This window comes from Bos javanicus, chromosome 5 (genome assembly GCF_032452875.1).
Source record: "Bos javanicus breed banteng chromosome 5, ARS-OSU_banteng_1.0, whole genome shotgun sequence".
Taxonomy (NCBI): Eukaryota; Metazoa; Chordata; class Mammalia; order Artiodactyla; family Bovidae; genus Bos; species Bos javanicus.
The window spans coordinates 58213497-58237304 of NC_083872.1; the positions used below are offsets into that span (position 1 = coordinate 58213497).

The window sequence follows — 23808 nt, forward strand, 5'->3', positions numbered from 1 at the left end:
CACAAGAGATGGCTATACACACGGATATCACCAGATGGTAAATACTGAAATCAGGTTGATTATATTCTTTGCAGCTGAAGATGAAGAAGTTCTATACAGTCAGCAAACACAAGACTGGGAGCTGACGGTTGCTCAGATCATGAACTCCTTATTGCAAAATTCAGAGTTAAATTGAAGAAAGTAGGGAAAACCACTAGACCATTCAGGTATGACCTAAATCGAATCCCTTATGATTATAGAGAGGAAGTGACAAATAGATTCAAGAGATTCGATCTGATAGACAGAGTGCCTGAAGAACTATGGATGGAGGTTCATAGCTTTGTATAGGAAGCTGTGATCAAAACCATCTCCAAGAAAAAGAAATGCAAAGAGGCAAAATGGTTGTCTGAGGAGGTCTTACAAATAGCTGAGAAAAGAAGAGAAGTGAAAGGCAAAGGAGAAAAGGAAAGATACCCATTTGAATGCAGAGTTCCAAAGAATAGTTAGGCAAGTTAAGAAAGCCTTCCTCAGTGATCAATGCAAAGAAATAGAGGAAAACAATGGAATGGGAAAGATTAGAGATCTCTTCAAAAAAATTAGAGATACCAAGGGAACATTTCATGCAAAGATGGACATAGTAAAGGACAAAAATGATATGGATCTAAAAGAAGCAAAAGATGTTAAGAAGAGGAGGCAAGAATACATAGAAGATCTTAATACAAAAAAGATCTTCATGACCCAGATAACCACGATGGTGTGATCACTCACCTAAAGCCAGACATCTTGGAGTGCAAAGTCAAGTGGGCCTTAGGAAGCATCACCACGAACAAAGCTAGTGGAGGTGATAGAATTCCAGTTGAGCTATTTCAAATCCTAAAAGATGATTCTGTGAAAGTACTGCACTCAACATGTTAGCAAAATTGGAAGACTCAGCAGTGGCCACAGAACTGGAAAAGGTCAGTTTTCATCCCAATCCCAAAGAAAGGCAATGCCAAAGAATGCTCAAACTACTGCTCAATGTACTCATCTGACACGCTAGCAAAATAATGCTCTAAATTCTCCTAGCAAGGTTCAACAGTACGTGAACTAATTTCCAAATGTTCAAGATGGAACCAGAGATCAAATTGCCAACATGTGTTGGATCATAGAAAAAGCAATAGAATTCCAGAAAAACATCTACAGCTTTACTGACTATGTTAAAGCCTTTGTGTGGATCACAACAAACTGTGGAAAGTTCTTCAAGAGATGAGAATAATAGGCTGCCTTATCTGCCTCCTGAGAAATCTATATGCGGGTCAAGAAGCAATAGTTAGATTTGGATTGGAACAGCAGACTGGTCCAAAATTGAAAAAGAAGTATGTCAAGGCTGTATATTGTTACCTTGCTTATTTAACTTATATGCAGAGTACATCATGCAAAATGCTGGGCTGGATGAAACACAAGCAGGAATCAAGATTGCTGGGAGAAATATCAATAACCTCAGTTATGCAGATGACATCACCCTAATGGCAGAAAGCAAAGAGCCTCTTGATGAAGGTGAAAGAACAGAGTGAAAAAGCTGGCTTAAAACTCAATATTCAAAAAACTAATATCATGGTATCTGGTCCCATCACTTTATGGCAAATAGATGGGGAAAAAGTTGAAATGATGACAGACTTAATTTTCTTGGGATCTAAAGTCACTGTAGACAGTGACTACAGACATGAAATTTAAAGACACTTGCTCCTCGGAATTATGACAAACTTAAACAGTGTATTAAAAAGCAGAGACATCACTTTGCTGACAAAGGTCTGTCTAGTCAAAGTTAAGGTTTTTCCAGTAGTCATGTATGGATGTGAGAGTTGGACCCAGAAGAAAGCTGAGCACAGTCTTTTGGACTCTGTGGGAGAGGGAGAGGGTGGGATGATTTGGGAGAATGGCATTGAAATATGTATAATACCATATATGAAATGAGTCACCAGTCCAGGTTCGATGCATGATACTGGATGCTTGGGGCTGGTGCACTGGGACGACCCAAAGGGATGGTATGGGGAGGGAGGAAGGAGGAGTGTTCAGGATGGGGAACACATGTTTTATTCTTTTTAATTAAAAAGAAAAAGAAAAAAAAAAAAAAGAAAGCCAAGCACAGAAGAATCGATGCTTTTGAACTGTGGTGCTGAATAAGTCTCTTGAGAGTCCCTTGGACTGCAGGGAGACCAAACTAGTCATTCCTAAAGGAAGTCAACCCTGAATATTCATTGAAAGGACTGTTGCTGAAGTTGAAACTCCAATACTTTGGCCACCTGATGTGAAGAGCTGACTCATTTGAAAAGACCCTGATGCTGGGAAAGATTGAAGGCAGGAGGAGAAGGGGACAACAGAGGATCAGAAGGTTGGATGGCATCACTAACTCAATGAACATGAGTTTGAGCAAACTCCAGGAGAGATGAAGGACAGGAAAGCCTGGTGTGCTACAGTTCATGGGGTTGCAAAGTGTTGGACATGACTGAGCGACTGAAAAACAGCAGCAACAAAACCTTCTTGGTTCCTCTTTTGGTGATATACATGACATTGTGACATACATCTTTGAGTTTTTCTGCATCAACTAAGCCCCTCCCCTCATCCATCTCAGGGGAGATCATGTCTACCTGCTGAGCACAAGTGTGCGGACCCCAGACTGGCTGGAACTAGGAGTTTGAGGATCAAGATTCTGAAACATTAGCATGTTACCTCACCAAAAATAGTCAGAAGAAAGTCCATGAACTTCAGCCCTCACCCCTATGTGGCCTTTAAGAGTCTTTCACTGAAGTCATTCTTGCCTTGAGAACCCCACGAACAGTATGAAAAAGCAAAATGATAGCATACTGAAAGAGGAACTCCCCAGGTCAGTAGGTGCCCAAGTTGCTACGGAGATCAGTGGAGAAATAACTCTAGAAAGAATGAAGGGATGGAGCCAAAGCAAAAACAATACCCAGTTGTGGATGTGACTGGTGATAGAAGCAATGTCTGATGCTGTAAAGACCAATATTGCATAGGAACCTGGAATGTCAGGTCCATGAATCAAGGCAAATTGGAAGTGGTCAAACAGGAGATGGCAAGAGTGAACGTCGACATTCTAGGAATCAGCAAACTAAAATGGACTGGAATGGCTGAATTTAACTCACATGACCATTATATCTACTACTACTCAGAAGAAATGGGTGAATTTAACTCACATGACCATTATATCTACTACTACTCAGAAGAAATGGAGTAGCCATCATGGTCAACAAAAGAGTCCGAAATGCAGTACTTGGATGCAATCTAAAAAAAAAAAAAAAAAAAAACCAGAATGATCTCTATTTGTTTCCAAGGCAAACCATTCAATATCACAGTAATCCAAGTCTATGCCCCAACCAGTAAGGCTGAAGAAGCTGAAGTTGAATGGTTCTATGAAGACCTACAAGACCGTTTAGAACTAACACCCCCCCAAAGATGTCCTTTACATTATAGGGGACTGGAAAGCAAAAGTAGGAAGTCAAGAAACACCTGGGGTAACAGGCAAATTTGGCTTTGGAATATGGAATGAGGCAGGACAAAGGCTAATCGAGTTTTGCCAAGAGAACACACTGGTCACAGCAAACACCCTCTTCAAACAACATAGGAGAAGACTCTACATATGGCCATCACCAGGTGGTCAATACCAAAATCAGATTGATTATATTCTTTGCAGCCAAAGATGGAGAAGCTCTATACAGTCAGCAAAAACAAGACCAGGAGCTGACTGTGGCTCAGATCATGAACTCCTTATTGCCAAATTTAGACTTAAATTGAAGTAAGTAGGGAAAACCACTAGACCATTCAGCTATGACCTAAATCAAATTCCTTATGATTATACAGTGGAAGTGAGAAATAGATTTAAGGGACTAGATCTGATAGACAGAGTGCCTGATGAACTATGGACAGAGGTTCGTGACATTGTATAGGAGACAGGGATCAAGACCATCCCCATGGAAAAGAAATGCAAAAAAACAAAATGGCTGTCTGGGGAGGCCTTACAAATAGCTGTGAAAAGAAGAGAAGTGAAAAGCAAAGGAGAAAAGGAAAGATATATGCATCTGAATGCATAGCTCCAAAGAATAGAAAGGAGAGATAAGAAAGCCTTCCTCAGCGATCAATGCAAAGAAATAGAGGAAAACAACAGAATGGGAAAGACTAAAGATCTCTTCAAGAAAATTAGAGATACCAAGGGAATATTTCATGCAAAGATGGGCTCGATAAAGGACAGAAATGGTACGGACCTAACAGAAGCAGAAGATATTAAGAAGAGGTGGCAAGAATACACAGAAGACTGTACAAAAAAGATCTTCACGACCAAGATAATCATGATGGTGTGGTCACTGACCTAGAGCCAGACATCCTGGAATGTGAAGTCTAGTGGGCCTTAGAAAGCATCACTACAAACAATGCTAGTGGAGGTGATGGAATTCCAGTTGAGCTATTTCAAATTCTGGAAGATGATGGTATAAAAGTGCTGCACTCAATATGCCAGCACATTTGGAAAACTCAGCAGTGGCCACAGGACTGGAAAAGGTCAGTTTTCATTCCAATCCCAAAGAAAGGCAATGTCAAACAATGCTCAAACTACCGCACAATTGCACTCATCTCAGTTCAGTTCAGTCATTCAGTCATGTCCAACTCTTTGCCACCCCATGAATCGCAGCATGCCAGGCCTCCCTGTCCATCACTAACTCCCGGAGTTCATTCAGACTCACGTCCATTGAGTCAGTGATGCCATCCAGCCATCTCATCCTCTGTCGTCCTCTTCTCCTCCTGCCCCCAATCCCTCCCAGCATCAGAGTCTTTTCCAATGAGTCAACTCTTTAAAAGAGGTGGCCAAAGTACTGGAGTTTCAGCTTTAGCATCATTCCTTCCAAAGGACTCCCAGGGCTGATCTCCTTCAGACTGGACTGATTGGATCTCCTTGCAGTCCAAGGGACTCTCAAGAGTCTTCTCCAACACCACAGTTCAAAAGCATCAATTCTTAGGCGCTCAGCTTTCTTCACAGTCCAACTCTCATATCCATACATGACCACTGGAAAAACCATAGTCTCACACACTAGTAAAGTAATGCTCAAAATTCTCCAAGCCAGGCTTCAGCAATACGTGAACCATGAACTTCCAGGTGTTCAAGCTGGTTTTAGAAAAGGCAGAGGAACCAGAGATCAAATTGCCAACATTTGCTGGATCATCAAGAAAGCAACAGAGTTCCAGAAAAACATCTATTTCTGCTTTATTGACTATGCCAAAGCCTTTGACTGTGTGGATCACAGTAAACTGTGGAAAATTCTGATAGAGATGGGAATACCAGACCACCTGACCTGCCTCTTGAGAAACCTGTATGCAGATCAGGAAGCAACAGTTAGAACTGGACATGGAACAACAGAATGGTTCCAAATAGGAAAAGGAGTACATCAAGGCTGTATATTGTCACCCAGCTTATTTAACTAATATGCAGAGTATATCATGAGAAATGCTGGGCTGGAAGAAGCACAAGCTGTAATCAAGATTGCTGAGAGAAATATCAATCACCTCAGATATGCAGATGACACCAGAAAGTGAAGAGCAACTAAAAAGCCTCTTGAAAGTGAAAGAGGAGAGTGAAAAAGTTGGCTTAGAACTCAACTTTCAGAAAACGAAGATCTTGGCATCTGGGCCCATCACTTCATGGGAAATAGACGAGGAAACAGTGGAAACTGTCAGACTTCATTTTCTTGTGCTCCAAAACCAGTTCAAATGGTGATTACAGCCATGAAATTAAAAGACACTTATTCCTTGGAAGGAAAGTTCTGACCAACCTAGATAGCATTTCAAAAGCAGAGACATTACTTTGCCTACTAAGGTCCGTCTAGTCAAGGCTATGGTTTTTCCCGTTGTCATGGATGCGAGAGTTGGACTGTGATGAGAGCTGAGCACTGAAGAATTGAATCTTTTGACCTGTGGTGTTGAAGAAGACTCTTGATAGTCTCTTGAACTGCAAGGAGATCCAACCAGTCCATCCTAAAGGAGATCAGTCCTGGGTGTTCATTGGAAGGACTGAGGCTAAAGCTGAAACTCCAATACTTTGGCTACCTCATGCAAAGTGTTGACTCACTGGAAAAGACCCCTGATGCTGGGAGGGATTGGGGGCAGGAGGAGAAGGGGACGACAGAGGATGAGATGGCTGGATGGCATCAGCGACTCGATGGACATGGGTTTGGGTGAACTGCGGGAGTTGGTGATGGACAGGGAGGCCTGGTGTGCTGCAATTCATGGGGTTACAAAGATTCGGCCACGATTGAGTGACTGAACTGAACTGTTGTCATCCAGGAGTTCAAGTCTTCAGAGCATGAGCTGCCTGTTTTTGTTGCTTGGCCTTGCACTAACACTGTAGTCTCCTTCACCACAAGCTTGTGTCAGTAAACTGACTTTGCTGTGTGACAGGCCAGGGGTCCCAGTCTTGTTTTGGTAACAGAACCACCTACTTGACCCTAGTCAACCTCTAGAGCCAGAAATAGTAACAATCTGATGTTCTAAGACACTAAGATATGGGCTGATTTGTTGCATAGCAATTGATGAGTTGGGATTCCCTGGTGGCTCAGACGGTAAAGCGTCTGCCCGCAATGTGGGAGACCGGGGTTTGATCCCTGGGTTGGGAAGAACCCCTAGAGAAGGAAATGGCACCCCACTCCAGTACTCTTGCCTAGAAAATTCCATGGATGGAGGAGCCTGGTGGGCTACAGTCTATGCAGTCGCAAAGAGTTGGACACGACTAAACAACTTCACTTCACTTCAACTGATGACTGAAATGAGTGCAGAGAAAGAACCAGAATTTAGAAAGTGCAGAGAAAGAACCACCAAAAATTAGAATTTAGAGAGTGCAAAAATTAGAATTTAGAGAGTGCAGAGAAAGAACCACCAAAAATTAGAATTTTGGTGGTTTCCAGGGCTCAGGAAACCTATTGGACTCTGAGGAGCCTGAATCCCATGCAAATTCTTTAAGCTGTATACTCTCGACTTTGCTCCTTTTAGAACATATATTTAATCTTGAAAAACATTAAAATTTAGATATATAAATATTGGAGAGAAAAATGAACCCAGTCCCATTGAAAATATATTTCATTTTCAAAGAACATGTTAAAATGATTGGAGCCCATAGGAAATATCTATTATGGTGAGATTCTAAAGTGGTTGTGAAGCTATTTGTTTCAGTCAGACCATTAGGAGTTTGCCATCTTGTATATTATTATGAATCCTTAAAATTACATTGTATGTGATAATTTTAAAATCCCATTTAAAGTGTAAAGAAAATGAGGCTCATGGAATTAACAAGTTTTATGAGTGACAGATCAATGGATGGACTCCACTTTTATGCAACACCAAAGCAGTATTAATTACAGTATGTGGTGGTAGCTCAGAGAAACACATTTCCTTCAGCAGATGATACAGTGAAGAGCTCACCTATTGAAAGCTACACTAATCGCAACAAACAGAGTAGAAATCATGACAATGTCGCAACATTTCAGAGCACTTTTCCATGGAGGAGTCCAGGACGTTCATCCACCCACACCTGCTCTGTGGTTTGGTCTTGGCCTCTATAGCTCCTGTGGTCCTGGGAGAGGTGGGTGAAGGGCAAGGAGGCACAGGAGGCACAGCTGCCTTGGTTTGGGGCTTATGTGTTTCCCCTACCCGAAAGGCTAGAGCAGGCGAATCCCTGTAGGACAGGAGGAGGAGCAAAATCTCCACAAGGAAAAACTCGGGAACACATGTATACCTGTGGTGGATTCATTTTGATATTTGGCAAAACTAATACAATTATGTAAAGTTTAAAAATAAAATAAAATTAAAAAAAAAAGAAAAAGAAAAAAAAAAGAAAATGAAGGAGAGCTGAAAGCAGGGAAAGACTGAAGATGAAGGAAAGTCAGATGAGGCAGCTGAGGAAGGGAAACCAGTACATGAGGGGGGGAGCAGGGTGAGGGGGGGAGCAGGGTGAGGGGAAGGCAGTTGGTGAGGGGCAGCCAGATGAGGGAAAGTAAGGAAAGCACGGAGGATCTGAAGGTGAGGGAACTTCACCAAGTGAGGGCTGGTGGGAATCTGAGGCCAGCAGGGACCCAGTGTGGGCTGCCAGATGGCAGCAGGCTGAGAGTTGTGTGGCAGGAGAGCAAACAAAAAAACAGGCAGGAAAATGGGGAGTGGAGGATTCTTTAGAGCTCTCTTTAGGACTTCCAGGGGAGGCCTTTGTGCACTGAAGAGATGGTGAGAGAATATGGAGCCATGTCAAAGATTCAGGAAGAGCTAAGGACCTTCTGTTTCTGTTTTGCATATAGGGTCAATTGTATGGCTTTATTTTTATTTATTTATTTATTTTTTTAGATTTTATATATGAGTGATATCACATGAAATTTGTCTTTCTCGGTCTGGCTTACTTCACTTAGTATGATAATCTCTAGGTCCATCCATGTTGCTATAAATGGCAGTATTTCATTCTTTTTTTGTGGCTGAGTAACATTCCATTGGTCTTCCCCAGTGGCTCATTGGTAAGGAATCCACCTGCAGTTCAGGAGCTGCAGGAAATGCAGGTTTGATCCCTGGGTCTTGAAGATCCCCTGGAGGAGGGCATGGCAACCCACAACAGTATTCTTGCCTGGAGAATCAATGGGGAGAGAAGCCTAGTGGGCTACAATCCATAGGGTCACACAGGGCCAGACATGAGTGAAGCAGTTTAGCGTTCATGCATGCGAACATATACAAATAACTTTGCTATACTCCTGAAACAACATTTTAAATCAACTACACTTGAAAAAATAAAAAACCTAAGGAAAACAGTTTTTGTTGAATAGAGAGAGACGTACAAGCTCCATTCTGCTCAATGGGCTGATGGATGTCAGGGGAGTGAGGGGTAGAGGTGGGGCCAAAGGGATTTCAGTTCTGATTTCTCTGGTGAGAATATTGCTGACTCTGCTTTCCCTGGTAGTCAATTGCTGGGCCCTGTGCTCTAATCTAAGAAGATACTTTGCTTTATATGTCACTGTTGTTACCAGTGTAGCACACAGTTAACTTCTTCCACTGGGTGGGAGTGTCAGTATCTGGAAAACAGCTCAAGGATATTGTTTAAAATATTATCTATAGTCCTTGAGGAGGAACTAAAAGTCCTTGACTTTTTAAATGGCTGAACTATTATTTTGCCTTGCTTGACTGTTTTCCTTTGTTTCTGCATTTTCTCTCTCCTCTAGTTAAATTTGCTCTTGGAACTTGGGGAAGGCCGAGGAGGCTAAAGTTTTTCTACAAAGAAGAGGCAAGCAGAGGACATGGAGTGGTGTGTGTGTGTGTGTGTGTGTGTGTGTGTGGTCTGTCCCATAAAGGCCCCATAGGGTCTTGCTTGGTTACAATACTGCTAAATGTATTGTGGGACTACAAATTTTAAGTACATGGGATATTTCTCCTGACTGTAAGGAATATTCCAATACAGAATTAGCAAAAATAGGACAGTGGTAGTGGGTCACATGTACAAATGCATGTCCACAGGCTTCCCCAATCCAGTTATGTAGTTATCATAAAGCAGTGCAGAACAGGAAGTATGAAAGTAATTACTAAACTGATTAGTAAGCTGGCAAAAGCAGCGGTGAATAAGAAAACCATCTGAAAGACTGTACAGTTAATTCTAACGAGACTGGCAGCTGATATCAGTCTTTAGTTCACACACTCTTGGTAAGTTTTGGTTATAATCAATCAATATTCTTGGTGGCTTCCTATCTATCCTACTTTTAGGACCAGTATAGTCCATTAACCATTACCATATATCCGGCAGATCAGGTACACTTTTGAGCATTACTTTCTCTTCTGGTCTTGTTTCCAGTCACAATAATTATGTAACCTTATGTCTGTGACACTGAAGTTCCACCATCTGGTGTCTGTTGTATTGGAATCCTATTGTCTCTATTGTCAACTAATTTTAAATTTAGAGTTCTAAAATGGCCTCTACTACTCCTTCATGAGAGTAGAGGACTCTCATGGACAGCCAACATTGAGTATTTCCGTGATGCCAATTCTCCTCTCATCAATGCATGATTTAGTGCTCTAAAGAATGTAGGATCCTTTTGGGAAATAGTCAGTTGATGCCTTCCCTAGTTTTGGATAATAAATTCTTTTATTTCTGCATCCCATCTTTTGGTTTCCTTGAATCTTTATTCCTTATTCTGACATGGCAGTTTCAGCATCTCTACCTTTAAAATCTAAGTTCATTATTTTACACATTCAGAGAGTCATGCCAGCAATATCTTAACATGTCCAGGTGTCAAAGTCAAAATATTAGATACTGAATTCCTCTTCGATATCAAAAAAGTTATCCTTATGCAGCCTTAAAATGTGCACTTCTCTCCAAATTCAACATTGTCAAGATTCATTCTCAGTTCTATCAGTCCAGGTTCTGAAATCTGTTCATTTTTGGAGATTAAATCCATTTCTTTCATAACAGAAAACTACTATGAAAAATGTGGATATTAACATAGATGGAATTCTTAGAATATAACAGGAGGATATCATGGAAAACATCATCTCAATATGTTTGCATACTTAGAGAGTGGATAAATTCTTTGAATTAGTTATCTGTAATGTGTAACAAATTACCCCAAACATAGCAGTTTAAAACAACAGATACCTCACAGTTTCTGTTATGTCAGGAGTCTAGGCAGAGCTTAACTGGGGCCGGGGACTCACACGGCTCTTCTAGGGATGCAATCAAAGTATTATCCAGGACTGTCTCAGCTCGAGGGTTGATTGTGAAAGGATCTGCTTCCAACTGTACTTATATGGTTATTGTGCATGTGTGTGTGTGTGTGTGCGCACATGTGCATGTGTGTATGCTCATGGCCAGTCATGTCTGCCTCTTTGGGACCCTATGGACTGTAGCCCGCCAGGCTCTTCTGTCCATGGGATTTTCCTTGCAAGAATACTGGGGTAAGTTGCTATTTCCTCCTCCAGGGGATCTTCCTGACCCAGAGATTGAACCTGCATCTCTTGCATCGCCTTTATTGCAGGCAGGTTCTTTACCACTGAGCCACCAGGAAAGCCTCATATAACTGTTGGCAGCCCACAAGTCTTCATTGGAAAAGACCTCAATGCTGGGAAGATTGAGGGCAAAAGGAGAAGGGGGTGACAGAGGATGAGACAGTTGGGTGGCATCACTGACTCAATGGACGGGAGTCTGAGCAAACTCTGGGAGACAGTGAAGGACAGGGGATCCTGATGTGCTGCAGTTCATGGGGTTGCAAAGAGTCAGACATGACTTAGGGACTGAACAGCAACAACAGCAACAATGACAACAACAAAGTCTTCACTTGCTGTTGGCCAGAGATATCAGTCCCGTGCCATGTGGACCTCTCTACAGGATACTCACAGCGTGGAAGCTGTTATCACCCAAAGTGGGGGCTTTGACAGAAAATGAAATGAGAAGAAAGCCACATACTTTTTATAACCTAATGTCAGAAGTGATATTTTCTGTTTTGTTGTAAGTCACTGTGTTTAACTCACACTTAATGAAAGGGTATTGCTTGAGTAACAGGAATTAGAGATGATGGGGAGGTGTTTTAGGGGCTACCTAAGAGTGCTTACCTCACTCTTAGCACTGATCTCAAAATAGAAAAATTGTCATAATCTATAAAGGGATGAATATGGTCAAGAAATTTCATAAAACATCCCAGGCGGTTGGTTGAAATAGCAAGTTATACCAATCATTAAGGAAATTGTTAACTTACAACCTTTCCAGAGAAGAGGAGATGTATCCTCAAGTCATTGTAGCATTAGGTCAATAGCTAAACCTGATAAGGGCTGTCAAGAATAGAAAACGATAGTGATCTCTCTCTCTTAAACATACTTGCAGAAATCCTGAAAGAAGTATTAATAAACGGAGCCAGTAATACATTAAAAGTATAGTGTAGTTCAAGCAAGATGAATTCATCCCAGAGATGCAAGTTTGGTTTAATATTTGAATAATCAAAACCTAAAATGAAATGATGATATTCATAGATGTAGAAAAGACATGTGGTAAAATTCTGTGTCTACTCAACAATTTTTAAAATATCTAAGCAAACCAAGAGCAGATATGCACTTTCTTGATTTCTTTAAATCAGAACCTACAGCAAATATCATAGTGAAGTATAAAATTGTAGTTTACATCTCTTTTTAACTAAATGGGAAGAAATATGTTTATCATTACTGTTAACCAATAATAAAGAATAGATTCTGATTTATAAATAGTATCTTAGTTTCTATGCTTGGATCGAATTTGTTATTACTGCGTCATATTCTCTCGAAGGACATTAATCCCATTGGTGCTGGATTGAGATTCTTTTGACAAAATGAATTATATTAGATAGATTAGAGACTTTTGAATCAGGTCTTTCAAGGACCTTCACTCCACCCCTTTTTTCCCCCTGGGAATCTGTTGCAGATGGAGGTTATAAAGGAGGTCTTTAATGTAAAAATCTGTGTGCTTGAAAGCATCTCAATTTCTCTTTGTTTTGAATTTTTTATCTTTCAGTTCCTCAGTGTGTAGAGAAATGTTTCTTAATTTAAAAATAAGATAGTCTATGTTGTATTTTAGAAGCCAATATATATTAGCAATGAGTGTGTATGTGTTTCTAACAGCAAGGGGCTAGTAATGCATTTAGATGCTCCTGCTGCTGCTGCTAAGTTGCTTCAGTTGTGTCCGACTCTGTGAGACCCCATAGACGGCAGCCCACCAGGCTCCACCATCCCTGGGATTCTCCAGGCAAGAACACTGGAGTGGGTTGCCATTTCCTTCTCCAATGCATGAAAGTAAAAAGTGAAAGTGAAGTCGCTCAGTTGTGTCTGACTCTTAGCGACCCCATGGACTGCAGCCCACCAGGCTCCTCCATCCATGGGATTCTCCAGGCAAGAGTACTGGAGTGGGGTGCCATTGCCTTCTCCTACTGGAATGTATTTTTTCAAATGGAGATTCACTTCTGTCATCAGATGTACAGCTTCCAGACAAAACAATGAAGAATGTGAAATGTAAGAACTGAGTATTTTATTAGTTGAGTAACTTTCCATTCGTAACTGATGAAGAAGATATTTATGTTTTATTTATATAAAACATTTTGCTCTGTATGTTTTACTGTAGAAAAGGAAAAAAATTTGTACTAGTTTCAAAATTTGTCTTTGATATTTCACTAAGAAAACCACTAATTTCTGAGATTATTTCTAGAGTGATGAACTTTCATTAGCTTGAAAATATGGGTAATTTTCACTTATGCATCATTAACTTGGCAGAGTCCCAGGTACAGGGACTAATATCTTATTTAGGGCTTATTCTCATTTTTTGATTGGGTAATATTTTTTGGATATTGACCTCCGATGAACTGGTTACATATTTTGGAGATTAATCTCTTGCCAGTTGCTTCATTTTCAAATATTTTCTCCCATTCTGAGATTGTATTTTCATCTAGTTTATGGATTCTTTTGCTGTGCAAAAAAAATTTAAGTTTAATCAGGTCCTATTTGTTCACTTTTGTTTTTATTTTCATTACTCTAGAAGATGGATCAAAAAAGGTCTTGCTGCAGTTTATGTCACAGAGAGTTCTGCCTATGCTTCCCTCTACAGTTTTGTAGTATCCAGCCTTGTGACTGATTCCTTTGATAAAAGTCTATTTGATGGGAGAGTATGGTGGAGGCAAGACTGATGAAGAAAGACTAGTGAAATGGAGAGTCACTATTTGATGGGTATGGTTTCAGTTATGCAAAAAGAATATAATCTAGAGATCCGTGTGCAACATATTGCCTATAATGAGCAAGAAAGTGAAAGTGAAAGTGTTCATTGAACAGTTGTGTCTGATTCTTTGCAACCCCATGGGCTGTGGCTTGGCAGACTCCTCTGTCCATGGGATTTTCCATGGCAAGAATACTGGAGTGGGTTGCCATTCCCTTCTCTGGGGATCTTCCCTACCCAAGGATCAAACCCAGATCTCCTGCATTGCAGATGGATGCTTTACCATCTGAGACACTTAGAGACATGGTACATTTAAAAATGTAAGAGAGCAAATCTCATGTTAAGTGTACTTTGTTGCTGTTGTTCAGTAGCTCAGTTGTGTCTGACTCTTTGTGACCCCATGGACTGCAGCACAGCAGGTTTCCCTGTCCTTCACCATCTCCTGAAGCTTGCTCAAACTCATGTTCATTGAGTTCGTGATGCCATCCAACCATCTCATCCTCTGTCGTCCCGTTCTCCTCCTGCCTTCAATCTTTCCCAGCATCAGGATCTTTTCTAATGAGTCAGCTCTTTACATCAGGCGGCCAAAGTATTGGAGCTTCAGCTTCAGCATCAGTCCTTCTGATGAATTTTTCTGCTGTATCCCTAGACACAGTAGTCATTTGTGGATGTGAGAGTTGAAGCATAAAGAAAGCTGAGGGCTGAAGAATTGATGCTTTTGAACTGTGGTGTTGGAGAAGACTCTTGAGAGTCCCTTGGACAGCAAGGAGATCAAACCAGTCAATCCTAAAAGAAATCAGCCTTGAATATTCATTGGAAGGACTGATACTGAAGCTGAAGCTCCAATACTTTGGCCACCTGATGCAAAGAACTGACTCATTGGGAAAGACCTTGATGCTGGGAAAGATTGAAGGCAGGAGGAGAAGGGGACGACAGTGGATGAGATGGTTGGATGGCATCACCAACTGGATGGACATGCATTTCAGCATGCTCCAGGAGTTGGTGATGGAGAGGGATGCCTGGTGTGCTACAGTCCATGGGGTCGCCAAGAGTCGGACACAACTGAGTGACTGAACTAAACTGATCCCTAGCAATTCATTGTGTATGTCCAAAGAATTGAGATATTTACTTGGAAAACCACAGTATTTTTCAGTAAATTTAACACTAATAAAATAATTTTATCTAATTCATTATCCACATTTCCATTTGTCCCTGACACAGTAATGTAATTTTCCCTTCCTTTTACCAAGTATCCAAACTGGATAAAATATTGCATTTATTTGTCATGATTCTTTATTCTCTTTTATTTGGAACATCATATGTGTATATATATATATTTTTTAAGATAGGTATTTTTGCAGATTTCAGTCTCTCTTCTTTTTCCAATAGAATTTCCTCAGTTTGATTTTCTCTGATGGTCCATCATAGTTAAGTTCAGGTTATTTATCCTCGACCAGAGTATGAAACAGATGATATTATATTATTCTCACAGAGACAAGTCCGATCACTAGGTCTGATCATTATTCCATTTGTCCATTATATAATCATTCCAGTTCCCTTGGCTAATAAAGGTCTCAGAATATACCTTCAGACCATGCAAGTATTCTGCTTCTCAACAAAAAACATCCCTTGATTTTGCATTCTTGGTGTTTTTTGTTTGCCTGTTTTCATCTTTCAGTTCAGTTCAGTTCAGTCGCTCAGTCATGTCTGACTCTTTGAGACCGCATGAATTGCAGCACGCCAGGCCTCCCTGTCCATCACCAACTCCCGGAGTTCATGCAAACTCATGTGCATTGAGTTGGTAATGCCATCCAGCCATCTCATCCTCTGTTGTCTCCTTCTTCTCCTGCCCCCAATCCCTCCCAGCATCAGGGTCTTTTCCAATGAGTCAACTCTTCGCATGAGGTGGCCAAAGTATTGGAGTTTCAGCTTCAGCATCAGTCCTTCCAGTGAACACCCAGGTCTCTTTTAGGATGGACTGGTTGGATCTCCTTGCAGTCCAAGGGACTTGCAAGAGTCTTCTCCAACAGCACAGTTCAAAAGCATAAATTCTTCAGTGCTCAGCTTTCTTCACAGTCCAACTCTCACATCCATACACGACTACTGGAAAAACCATAGCCTTCTAGCCAGACCTTTGTTGGCAAAGTAATATCTCTGCTTTTTAATATGCTATCTAAATTGGTCATAACTTTCCTTCCAAGGAGTAAGCATCTTTTAAATTCATGGCTGCAATCACCATCTGCAGTGATTCTGGAGCCCAAAAATTAAAGTCTGACACTGTTTCCACTGTTTCCCTATCTATCTGCCATGAAGTGATGGGATCGGATGCCATGAACTTAGTTTTCTGAATGTTGAACTTTAAGCCAACCTTTTCACTCTCCTCTTTCACTTTCATTAAGAGGCTTCTTAGTTCCTCTTCACTTTCTGCCATAAGGGTGGTGTCATATGCATATCTGAGGTTATTGATACTTCTCCCAGCATCTTGATTCCAGCTTGTGCTTCTTCCAGCGCAGCGTTTCTCATGATGTACTCTGCATATAAGTTAAATAAGCAGGGTGACAATATCCACCCTTGATGTATTCCTTTTCCTATTTGGAACCATTCTGTTGTTCCATGTCCAGTTCTAACTGTTGCTTCCTGACCTGCATACAGGTTTCTCAAGAGGCAGGTCAGGTGGTCTGGTATTCCCATCTCTTTCAGAATTTTCCACAGGTTATTGTGTTCCACACAGTCAAAGGCCCTGGCATAGTCAATAAAACAGAAATAGATGTTTTTTCTGGAACTCTCTTGCTTTTTTGATGATCCAGTGAATGTTGGCAATTTGATCTCTGGTTCCTCTGCCTTTTCTAAAACCAGCTTGAGCATCTGGAAGTTCACGGTTCACATATTGCTGAAGTCTGGCTTCATTCTGGAGAGTTTTGAGCATTACTTTATTAGCGTGTGCTACTACTACTACTAAGTTGCTTCAGTCGTGTCCAACTCTGTGCGACTCCATAAACGGCAGCCCACCAGGCTCCCCGTCCCTGGGATTCTCCAGGCAAGAACACTGGAGTGGGTTGCCATTTCCTTCTCCAATGCATGAAAGTGAAAAGTGAAAGTGAAGTCGCTCAGTCATGTTCAACGCTCAGCGACCCCATGGACTGCAGCCTTACAGGCTCCTCCGTCCATGGGATTTTCCAGGCAAGAGTACTGGAGTGGGGTGCCATTGCCTTCTCCTACTAGCGTGTGAGATGAGAGCAATTGTGTGATAGTTTGAGCATTCTTTGGCATTGCCTTTCTTTGGGATTGGAATGAAAACTGACCTTTTCCAGTCCTGTGGCCACTGCTGAGTTTTCCAAATGTGCTGGCATATTGAGTGCAGCACTTTCACAGCATCATCTTTCAGGATTGAAATAGCTCAACTGGAATTCCAACACCTTCACTAACTTTGTTTATCATGATGCTTTTGTCTTTAGTGATTGCAAAAGACTGATTTCCAATGCCAGCCCTCTTTCTCATCTACCAGCTTGTCCTTGGCATTCTACTATAAGCCAGAGCTTTTCCTTTTCATTGACTTTTACTTGATCCATGGATTGTTTATTTGTACAGACTCGTGCATTCCAAGTTTTCAGTGGGTTATAATTCATTGTTGTATTTAATAATCCTGATCCTCAAAAGGTCTCCCATTTTCTCAATTAGACATCTTTAAGCTGACTTCTGTAGGCCTTGAGACAAGCTCCCATTTATTATCTAAGGATTTCCTTTTCTTCTGGAATAATAAGATGTTACATGTTCACTTTTTACCTCCTCCACTCAGCCCTAGTTGGCCAAATTTTTAGAGATCCTGATTCATTTTAATGAGACACAAATATGGACTGTAGGTGAGCTCAGTGAACTGAGGTATCTTTCTTCTCAGCCATTTTAGTTGTCTGAAGACATATATGGAAGCATATACACATATACTATACTACAGCATAAAAATATCCCCAGATATAAGCATGCAAGAGCCTCTTGATGAAAATGAAAGAGGAGAGTGAAAAAGCTGGCTTAAAACTTAACATCCAAAAAACTAAGATCATGGCATCCAGTCCCATCACTTCATGGCAAATAGATGGGGGAACAATGGAAACAGTGACAGACTTTATTTTCTTGGGCTCTAAAACCATTGTAGATGGTGACTGCAGCCATGAAATTAAGACATACTTGCTCCTTGGAAGAAAAGTTATGACCTAAAGCAGAGACACTACTTTGCTGACTAAGGTCCGTCTAGTCAAAGCTATGGTTTTTCCAGTAGTCGTGTATGGATATGAGAGTTGGACCACGAAGAGAGCTGAGCACTGAAGAACTGATGCTTTTGAACTGTGGTGTTGAAGAAGACTCTTGAGAGTCCCTTGGATGGCAAGGATATCAAATCAGTCAATCCTAAAGGAAATCAGTCCTGAATATTCATTAGAAGGACTGATGCTGAAGCTGAAACTCCGATACTTTGGCCACCTGAAGTGAAGAACCGACTCATTAGAAAAGACCCTGATGCTGGGAAAGAGCGAAGGCAGGAGAAGGGGACAGAGGATGAAATGGTTGTATGGCATCACTGACTCCAATGGACATGAGTTTGAGCAAGCTCTGGGAGTTGGTAATGGACAGGAAAACCTGACGTGGTGCAGTCCATGGGGTAGCAAAGAGTTGGACACAACTGAGGGACTGAATTGAACTGAACTGATGTTGGGTGCATAAATATCTACAAGGGTTATATCCTCTTGTTGGACTGACCTTTTTAACATCTTCTTTTTTTCTCATTCCAGTTTTTTTTTTTTTTCTTAAGGTCTATTTGTCTGATGTAAGTATAGATACCCCTGCTTTCTTTTGGTTTCCACTTTCATGAAATATTGTTCTGCATCCATTCACTTTTGTGCTGTGTATGTCCATAACAGTGAAGTTAAATTTTTGTAGGCTTCACACAGTTGGGACTTTTTTCTTTTTTAAGATGTATTCACCACTCTATTTTTAAACTTTAAAAGAAGTACAGTTGATTTACCACTCTGTGTTTTTTGATTGGAGAAATGTCCATTTACACTGAAAGTAATTGTTGATAAGTATGGATCTACTATTGCCATTTTGTTATATGTTTCTTTCTGTTTTGCAATTCTTTATTTTCTTTCTTCTTCTCTTTGTAATTGGATGATTTTTTTGTAGTGATATACTTAGATTTCTTTATCTTTTGTGTATCTATTAGAGATTTTTGCTTTGTGTTTTCCATGAGACTTATAAAAATAGGTCTCTAGCAATATTTTTAAGATGAATAACACTTAAGTTTGAAGGCATAATGAAGATCTCCATTTTACTCTTTCTGCCAAATAATATGTTCATAAATTTGGATTAGGTCTTCTTTCTTTGTCATTGTATGGTTATGTATCTTTTAAGGTAAAAATGGGTTGATTTTTTTTCAAACTGCTTTCAGTTTTATGTCCTCCCACTCATCTTTCTTGATATAAATTGCTTTTATTTTTTAATATTCAGATTAACATGTTTCTAAATGTCAAAACTATATGAAAGCTATAGGAAACATTAAAATTATTATAGGAATGTTATTCCTCAATGGGAAAGATTTAAAATATTATATGTGGAATACCAGAGAGAGTTTGTACGCTGATGAAATTAATCTAGAGATGAGGAAGAAAATGAGAGATGGAGAGATGCTACATGAGAAACTAAATGTGTATTAAAAATTTTTTTTTGAGATTATGAGATTGGCATCAGAAAATAAGAAAATAACATTTATATAGAGATTATTATCTCCTAGTGTTATATGGCATAGCTTATTTAACTCTCAGAATAACACTATGATGTAGTATTATCATTAAAGCCATCTTATTAAGGAAGACAGTGGGAGCACAGATCGGTTCAATGACCTTCCCAAGGTTTCTCATGCAGTAGAGGACAGAGATATGATTGAACTCACACAAAATGCTTTTATCTTCCCTGTGGTACATTCAGTGGCTTTTGAGGGCATCATTTCATGAAAGATGAATCAAGTTATAGAAGGAAATGCATGTGACTGATTTAATTGTCATTTAAAGGCATCATTTGATCCTGTCTTATTTTGAAATTGTTCCTCAGATCCAATTTCTGTGACTTTCATGTGAGGATTAGACAATACTACCAAGTCAGTGATGAGAAACCATTCAGCAATAACAGCATTTATCATACTGGGTTTGACAAATGACACACAACTAGAGATTTTGATTTTTGTCTTTTTGTTGGTCACATATATGTTAAGTGTAATTGGGAATCTGACCATAATTTCTCTCATCTTTGTGGATCCTCATTTAAAAACAGCGATGTATTTTTTTCTTCAGAATTTCTCTTTCTTAGAAATCTCATTCACAACAGCCTGTGTGCCCACATACCTCTACATCATATCAAGTGGGGACAAAATGATCACCATCAATGCCTGCTTCAGCCAAATCTTTTTTATTGTCCTTTTTGGAGCTCCAGAAATTTTCCTCTTGACTGTGATGTCTTATGACCGCTACTTGGCCATCTGCAAACCCCTTCACTACATGAGCATCATGAACAGCAGAGTCTGCAGGAGCCTCATTCTCTCTTGTTGGGTATCTGGCTTCTTGATTATCCTTCCACCCTTTGGCCTGAGTGTTCACCTGGAATTCTGTGACTCTTTTATTGACCATTTTTTCTGTGATGCTTCTCCAATACTGAAGAATGCATGTTCAGATACATGGTTCATAGAGCAGCTGGTTATATTCTGTGCTGTTTTGACCTTTATAGCGACTCTTGTGTGCATAGTTCTGTCCTACATATACATTATTAGGACAGTTCTAAGATTACCCTCTGCTCAGGAAAGGAAAAAAGCCTTTTCCACGTGTTCTTCCCACATGATTGTGGTTTCCATCACCTATGGCAGCTGCATTTTTATGTATGTGAAACCTTCAGCTAAGGATGAAGTGGCCCATAATAAGGGAGTTTCTCTGCTGACTACATCTATTGCCCCTATGTTGAACCCTTTCGTTTATACCCTGAGGAATAAACAAGTAAAGCAGTCTTTCCATGGCATTCTTAAAAGGTTAATATTTTATTCAAAAAAGTAGCAGAACAGTACACCGGAAACTCTAAAGTAACATATCTGTCATTGGTATGTGGGTGGCAATTTGTGCCATGAGAGTGACATATTTGGGCAAGCATTAAAGAAAACTGAGAACATCTAAGAAAGAATCCGGAAGGAACTAGCATTATGTAGCTAAGCGTTTTTCTAATCCTCTGAAACTGCTAACCCTTTCTATATCTGCCCAATCTGCAATTTAACAATTCCACTTAGCATTCTCAAATTCATTAGTTTTGCACATGTAACCTATTCTGGACATATCACTGCTTTTCCCTCTTTGCAGTAAAATCTATTTTGAAGTTCCTTTATTTTTCAAGAGAAGTATGTCAATTTTCAGGAAATGTAAGCAGCCTTAATTTTAACTTTAAGCCTGTCAATGTTGCTTCACAATAAATAATATGTTAATTTATATAACTTCAGTTCAGTTCAGTTCAGTCGCTCAGTCGTGTCCGACTCTTTGCGACCCCATGAATCGCAGCACGCCAGGTCTTCCTGTCCATTACCAACTCCCACAGTTCACTCAAACTCATGTCCATCGAGTCAGTGATGCCATCCAGCCATCTCATCCTCTGTCATCCCTTTCTCCTCCTGCCCCCAATCCCTCCCAGCATCAGAGTTTTTTCCAATGAGTCAACTCTTCACATGAGGTGGCCAAAGTACTGGAGTTTCAGCTTTAGCATCATTCCTTCCAAAGAAATCCCAGGGCTGATCTCCTCCAGAATGGACTGGTTGGATCTCCTTGCAGGCCAAGGGACTCTCAAGAGTCTTCTTCAACACCACAGTTCAAAAGCATCAATTCTTCAGCGCTCAGCCTTCTTCACAGTCCAACTCTCACATCCATACATGACCACAGGAAAAACCATAGCCTTGACTAGATGAACCTTTGTTGGCAAAGTAATGTCTCTGCTTTGAATATGCTATCTAGGTTGGTCATAACTTCCCTTCCAAGGAGTAAGCATCTTTTAATTTGATGGCTGCAGTCACCTTCTGCAGTGATTTTGGAGCCCCCCAAAATAAAGTCTGACACTGTTTCCACTGTTTCCCCATCTATTTCCCATGAAGTGATGGGACCAGATGCCATGATCTTTGTTTTCTGAATGTTGAGTTTTAAGCCAAATTTTTCACTCTCCTCTTTCACTTTCATCAAGAGGCTTTTGAGTTTCTCTTCACTTTCTGCCATAAGGGTGTTGTCATCTGCATATCTGAAGTTATTGATATTTCTCCTGGCAATCTTGATTCAAGTTTGTGTTTCTTCCAGTCCAGCGTTTCTCATGATGTATTCTGCATATAAGTTAAATAAGCAGGGTGACAATATACAGTCTTGACATACTCCTTTTCCTATTTGGAACCAGTCTGTTGTTCCATGTCCAGTTCTAGCTGTTGCTTCCTGACCTGCATACAAATTTCTCAAGAGACAGGTCAGGTTGTCTGGTATTCCCATCTCTTTCAGAATTTTCCACAGTTTATTGTGATCCCAACAGTTATTTTAATATCCCTTCCTATCTGAATGTAAGATCAATAAATGTATCTAAAATGAAGATAGAAACAACTGGCCACCCCCTTGGCAATACATAAAAATTGTAACTACATAGTCTTTAGAGTTTATGGATATATTTCCTCCTCCTCTAGGGCACTTAAAAAAGGCAGATACCAAGCAAAAATCATTGGATTAAAGCATCAGATGGTGGTGAAACAGTAAGGATCTGAAAGTCCAGGAATTTGCAAAGGGCAGAACTGTTGAATGGTGAGCTGAATGCATGCGGCTACTTTTGGCCTTTAGAGGTCTTTTCAGAGTCATGGCTGTGGTGGGTTAATGGTTGTTTCATATTTTTCAATCTCATTTCCACATTATGAGATGTAATTTACTTCTTCTCCCCTTTAACCTGCCTGGGTCTATGTTTTTGATCATGAGAGTGTGGTAGAAGTGAAGTTGTATGACTTAAGAGATAAGAAACTTTGCAACTTCTACCTTCTTTTTTGGGAACACCCTCCCTGGGGAGTAGAATCCAGGTGCCAAATGAAAAGTCTGAAAAACCTTAATCTTGCCAAGCAGTGAGGAAACATAAGCTAACCTCATGGAAAGACCATAAAAAGATGCCTGGGCAGCCCATCTCTTCCAGGCTTCTCAGCTTCGGTGTCAGACACTTGAATGAAGATGACATTTTAGATAAACAGTCCACTGCAAGCCTCGTGTCATTCCAACCCAACTTTTTGTCTGATTACAGCTCAATGACAGACTCAAGTGAGATCTGAAACTGTGTCCCCCTAAAACTGAGTTCCCTTGACAAGTTAATGATTCAACTCTCTATCCAAAACTTTATTTCCTTTCTTTTCTCACCCTTGTTCACTTTGGGATTGAAGAGTAGCAGAGAAAAGGGGACAAGCAGGATCCCAAGGGGACACTCCAGGGTCAAAGCCTTTCTGTGTTCCATGTTTCTTGTTTGTAGAAAAAGGCCTTGATCTCCTAGAGCTTCACTGAGCTCCAAAGAGCAGACTTGAAAAGTTACTAATTAGTGAGTGAGGGAATGGGGAAAGAGAAGTGTTGCAGGAAGGGGGATTATTTCCAGGGCCTAAATACGGGCTCTTGTCTAACACTCAGAAATGAATTGTCTGAGGAGACACATGCACTAGCCAAGCAAGAGACTTTACTGAGAAGGGGTGCTCAGGTGGAGAGCAGGAGGGTAGAGGAACCCAGGAGGACTGCTCTTCCACGTAGCTTGTAGTCTCGCATTTTATGGAGGTGGGATTAGTTTCTGGATTGTCTTTGGCCAATCATTCTGACTCAGGATCCTTCCTGGTGGTACATGCATTGTTTAGCCAAGATGTATTCCAGCAAGGAGGATTCTGGGGGGTGGCAGGACACATGGTATCTCCTTTTGACCTTTCCTGAACTCTTCTGGTGTGCGGTGGCTTGTTAGTTCCGTGTTCCTTATTAGGACTCCTGTCATAAAATGACTCATGAAATGATTACTCAGCCATCTCCCCAGTGTACAAATGCCTCCCCTAG

The 23808-nt window shown here is 40.5% G+C and overlaps 1 protein-coding gene across 1 annotated transcript; it reads left to right on the forward strand.

The window, feature by feature from the left end:
• The first annotated feature begins 19790 nt into the window (after positions 1–19790).
• On the forward strand, positions 19791–20878 carry LOC133248847 (olfactory receptor 6C2-like). Its single transcript, XM_061419137.1, has one exon. The coding sequence runs from the start codon at positions 19852–19854 to the stop codon at positions 20785–20787; it is 936 nt and encodes a 311-aa protein (XP_061275121.1). The 5' UTR covers positions 19791–19851; the 3' UTR covers positions 20788–20878.
• The last annotated feature ends 2930 nt before the right edge of the window (positions 20879–23808 follow it).